The sequence below is a fragment of the Eremomyces bilateralis genome, assembly GCF_010015585.1.
Source record: "Eremomyces bilateralis CBS 781.70 unplaced genomic scaffold P152scaffold_36, whole genome shotgun sequence".
Taxonomy (NCBI): Eukaryota; Fungi; Ascomycota; class Dothideomycetes; order Eremomycetales; family Eremomycetaceae; genus Eremomyces; species Eremomyces bilateralis.
Window position 1 is genome coordinate 67983 of NW_022985102.1, and position 5224 is coordinate 73206.

General features: G+C 52.3%; 1 protein-coding gene across 1 annotated transcript; it reads right to left on the bottom strand.

Annotated features, from left to right (window-relative positions):
• Positions 1-1835: 1835 nt before the first annotated feature.
• P152DRAFT_221210 (uncharacterized protein) lies at positions 1836-4244 on the bottom strand. Its single transcript, XM_033674488.1, has 7 exons — positions 4035-4244; positions 3474-3917; positions 3328-3426; positions 3090-3263; positions 2438-2907; positions 2202-2381; positions 1836-1944 (listed from the first exon to the last, which is right to left on the bottom strand). The coding sequence occupies exons 2-6, from the start codon at positions 3890-3892 to the stop codon at positions 2227-2229; spliced, it is 1317 nt and encodes a 438-aa protein (XP_033530047.1). The 5' UTR covers positions 3893-3917; positions 4035-4244; the 3' UTR covers positions 1836-1944; positions 2202-2226.
• Between the last annotated feature and the right edge of the window lie 980 nt (positions 4245-5224).

The following is a 5224-nucleotide window of genomic DNA, read 5'->3' on the forward strand; positions in this document are numbered from 1 at the left end:
CTTCAATGATACGCTCTAGTAGCGATGGAGCTAGCATGGCATGATGTTGGCTATGATAGAACACGGTAGATCCGTTTCATGGACATAATGTAAACTGAACTGAAGCGGAAGTCTGCGAAATCTCAAAGTCGCGAAAGTCGCGAACATCGCGTCATGGAAGTGCACGTGGGGCGAGGATGTCGCGTGATCACGTGGTGACGGTCTTGGTTGATTACTAGTTGTTGCCACAGCGGCAAAAATACTTCTGTTTCTAGTTAGTGCAAGAATCAAGGCATTTCCTATTTAGGCGAATAATAGGTGCCATTTATTGTTGGATAGCATGATCTTGGTTTAACGGCGAAATCCGTCCCTGGCGGATGACACTGACGTTGTGTCCCTTTCTATCATCACAGAAGATCCCGGCGTTGGAGGGAACCTGCTCGATTTGTCGTCCGTCAGCGCATATGGAAACCTATTGCGCAGTTATATTTGATGGGTGAATTCCAACCAATGGCTGTGGTTAGATGATATTAGCCATGCAGTGCCCGGGCGAAGGCGAAAGCCAACCACGGGTCCTGTTTTGCGACTGAAGCATATCTTCCAGAGAACGAATAAGCATCCAACAGATGCAGATGCACAAGAAAAGAGCTGAATGTTATACAGTGTTGTACATTGATAAACGACAAACATCATATCGTCGGCAAATATCATTGAGCAACAGCCATGAAGTCTCGTACGTATCATTCCAATGCCCAACCTTCGTGGGCCATATTCGTCATTTATAGCCATGATCATCATGAAAGGATCGCTAAACAAATGGAGAGGGCCCGACCAGCTTAGGTTCTCGGAATGCCTCAATAACGCAAGTCCTGGAAATCGCAAAGGAATTTAAAACCAATCGTCGGCCCATCCCGTCTCACGGAGACGTTGAAGCACACCCCGACAACCTTCCACCAACTCGCCATCGCCGGTAAGCATGCCTTTGACTTCCTTAAGCATCTCATCCGTCCGACTCTTCAGCTCGACGTGCGCTTGGACCTCCCTTTTCGAGCCGCCATTCATCGCCGACATCCCCCCATACTGGACCGTCGCGTACGAGCAAGCCCATTTCACCAGCGCTGCAATGTAGACGCCCAGCTCAGCATCGAAGCTCAGCCGCTCTCCTTTGTCCCTTTCCCCTCCCACGGCACTAGGTTCAGCCAGGGAGCCGATCCCAGCGAATTCAAGCACTCGATCCGCCATCGTGCTCGCAACACCCGCGGCGCCGGTGTCCACCCACCCACTCACAGTCTGCTTAGCCTCTTCGTACCGCACCGCGCCTTGCCGCGAGTCCGTGGACAGGCGGGCGGAGTAGACCCAGCTTTCGCCAGCAACGGCGAGTAGGGAGCGGAGGGGTGAGTTCATGGCGGATAGGGTTGCTGCGAGGACGACGCTGGCGGAGCGGGAGGGGGATTTGAATTGAGAAGATAAGAGGGAAGCGGGGAAGACGGAAGAGGAGGTAAGAGGATCGGTGACAGCAGCGCTGAGGGTGGGGCAGAGGGGCGCACAGCAAGCCACGAGTAGGGTTTGGAAGTAGTCGTAGGGGCGTGGAGAGTTGGATTCGGTAGCGTTGGTGGTGGTGGTGGTGGTGGTATAAGTTTGCATTGCGGATTGGAGGGAAGGCTGAGGATGAGTTGTGTGGCGGAGGAGGGCGTAGAATTCGCCCGCAGATCCGGCATCCCATATCTCGATCGGGACTGGAAAGGGAAGCGCTCGTTTGGCGAGGATCGAGAGCTTCATGCCGCGGCAAAGGAACGTTGTGTGTTGGGTGTCAAGCATGAAGCAGGCCATGAGCAATCGCAATTTGCTCTGCTTCCGGACGAACTCCAGCCAGCCCTCCGAGCCCAGATGGTTCGCAATCCCAGCCGCTGGTTCGCATTTGAAGTTTTCAAGTGTTGCGGTAAGTGCATCCTGGTCACATCCGAGCTTCACAAGGACATCAGCGGGACGGTCGGCAACGAATTGACCTCGGAGACTTACGAAATCGTACACCGTTGTAAACTGGACAGAGAGACCACTAGGTGCCCGTCTGGCCTTGAACTGCGCGAAGTACTCCACCAGATACACCACTTGCATTTCCTCAATGGTAAGGGATGCTACATTTGGAGGAAGCTGTGCGTCATAGTCAGCATAGTACATATGAATAAACCATGGAGGAGAAGGGCATGTAGGAAGTCGCATACCTTCAACACTTCCGAGGAGCACCAATTATGCATAGCTCGGGCGTCGTGAAGCGCGGCCGGTGTCCCAACCATCTCCGCGCCGATTGCCATCATAGCTCCAAGCAGCAACGGGTAAAGCGGGTGAGAATTGGGAGGAGGGACGGAGGGACGGTGAAGGACTGAAAACTGGGGATGGAAAGACTTCCAATAGGAATCAATATACTGCTGCCGGATGTCCGGATCAAGGCTCGTAATACCCATAGGAAGCTGTCGATGTTGGTGTTGAGGCGATGCGTGCGTCATGCTCCCGCTCCACGACAATGGATCGGGTGTGAATTGAGGGCTCTTGGCCGATGGTGTTGGGAAGTCCATTGGGAGTGTGGTGGGAAAGGTGACTACGGATGGAGCAGGCGATACGCTGCTAGATGGAATGTAGGCAGACCCCTCGGTCGAATTCCAGACTTGTTCTTGCCCCGAGGTTATAGAGACAGGTGACATACTTGCCGATGGATAGTTAGACTGCCACGGCTCTATCATGGAGGCTGCGCATGAGGAGGGATTGCTAGAAAGGTTCGGAGCGTAAGAGTCGTTTCCGTATGGGAGAGTATAGTTCCAGTTCCAGCCCCCTAGAAGAGATTCTCCTCCGAGTGGCGGGGGGTTCTCAACCGAGATGCAGACTGACGGGGCTAAAGATACCTCCGGAAGAGGAGTGCCCGGAATGGAGATGCTGCAGGACGTTCATGTCAGCACTAGGGCCAGCCAGGCGATGGGAATTAATAAACAGAAATATGGTCTATGCTCTCTACAGAGACTCACTTGAAATTGCTTTTTGGAGTAGTAGAGAATGACTGAGACGGAGACGAAGAAACACCTAATGATTTCAAGAGCTTAAACTGAGAATTCGTGTACCTTGGAGCAGCCATTGACGTAGAGGCGCCGCCGAATGCAGTAGCCGCAAGAGGGTCAAGGAATGCCGCGGAAGCAAATGTTGGGGATCTTGCAACTGGCATCGTCACCGTGGCAGAAGACGATGAGGCCGGGAAGTGCCAGCTTGCATCTGAACCCTGCCGAGACTTCGCAGGACTATCGTCAGGCAATAGACTGTAGATATCAGTACTCGTTCGATTGAGATCTAGAGTAGACATACCACTTCTCTTCATGTCGCTGCAACAGGTCCTGTCGGTGGAAAGTCTTCCCACAACTGTGCTTGCATGGGGTAGTAGATCCATGGTTTTGCTGGTGCCGCCTGAGACGATTGAGTACAGTCCGACTGGGCAATTGGATTCCACGAACCTAAGATGTTCTGCTCTCGAGTACGTCTTCCCACAACTACAATTGTGAGCACCTTGCAAGCCTTTCTTTGCTCTGCTAATGCGGCCAGTGCGGGTATAGCTGATTTCACCTAGGGCATGCCGCGGGTGCCTCCCAGACTTGGAGGTCTCGGGGTGCGAATGTCCACTCATGATGGACGCTTTTCGTTTAGGAGACGACAAGCTCGCACTGAATTCGTTTCTGGTCGACTTCGAAAGCTCGTGAACAAAAGTGGAGGTGTCGGAGGAGAGTCCGGATGCACTGGCGGTCCGTGGTGGGGTTAGGGACGTTTTATTAATAGCATCGGAAGGACCATAGTCCTCATATGATGTCGCCTGTGTTCTTGAAGGCATGGATGCATGGGAAGTGTGAGGAATCGCCTGTATATGAGGCTCGGACATAGCCGCACCGCCACGGACACTGCCACTTATCCCAGCACTCGATCGGTGTGCTCGTGACAATGACCCCTGGTTCATGAAGACAGGAGTCCCAAAAAAACCATGGGTCGATGGGAATTCAGCCATAGCAGTCATTTGTGATTTAGAAAACTCCGTGGCGCATACACGGCCGAGAGTTGGGACTCTGTTGTCAACGTGATCCGAATTCCTTGGAGTCGTCCGATGTGTAGTCGATGTGTAGAAGCGACGAATGCACAATACAGGATCTGGATGGGGGTGGCGCTCGACCAGAAGGCCGTCCACTCCAATGCCCACCTTTAATTCATGTGGTGATAAACCGAACCGACTCCACGGTGATGAGCAGAATGAGTCGGATAGACAAATGATAAGTATTCGTGAGGAAGGGCGGGTCCTGAACGAAAGGAAAACAGGTTCTATAGAAACCCTTGCAATGAAGCGTAAATAAAGAAGCGAAAGGATCAGAGGTTGGTAGCCTTGCTCGTTCGTGGAAGAAGACGGAAGGATGCGACAGGATACTTGTACTGAGACTAGTATGCGCTACCAGGTATACCAACGGTCCGCATCTCCATGCTAGGAGATTCCACGATGAAGAATCAGCCCTGTCGAATGGGTATGACAGGTCTGAATCAAGAACGGTCGACCGTCCTCAGTTTGTAATATAGGTGATGTTGCTCGGTTCGAAAGCCCCAGATGGTCGGCCAGGGGATAGAGAGAAACAATGCGAAGCATGAGGAGGTGCAGTAGGGTGTATAGCATTCATGTCAGTAATAAGATATTGGGGTGCGGGTGTTTCCAAAAAGTTGGGATGCCAAATCGTGCCCAGTGGACTATGAATAGCACCTGGAAACCGGGGATTGGAAACCGTAACGAACCTGCATAGTGCATCAGGAACACACCAAGCATTGATATATCCGGTTTCTGGACGAACTAATTAGAGGGAAGGCGTAGAAGGTTTGCACACCAGCCGGATGGACCATCATAGTCGTGCGGATTGCGGAACAAACCCTTGCCTGCAGAATTGTGTGCACGGCCATTCTAGGCTGTGGATAATACGTTAATCATGCATATTCTGTCGTTGCAACGATAATACCAAGTTGGAGATGAACGAGCGCCGAGAACGCATACTACATACATTCCCTGCAGCCTTGTCGGCCGAAGGCTTGTCGACAGGCTAGAAATCATTGGTTCGGGCCCAAGGGGTGGGCGAAGGCGAGATGATCATCTTCCGTAGTCTGTTGAAAAGCAACAGCATAAATGTGTTGGATGTTGGCCAACTGCAATTGGAGAGAAGTGGCTGGGCGGCCCGAAATGGCT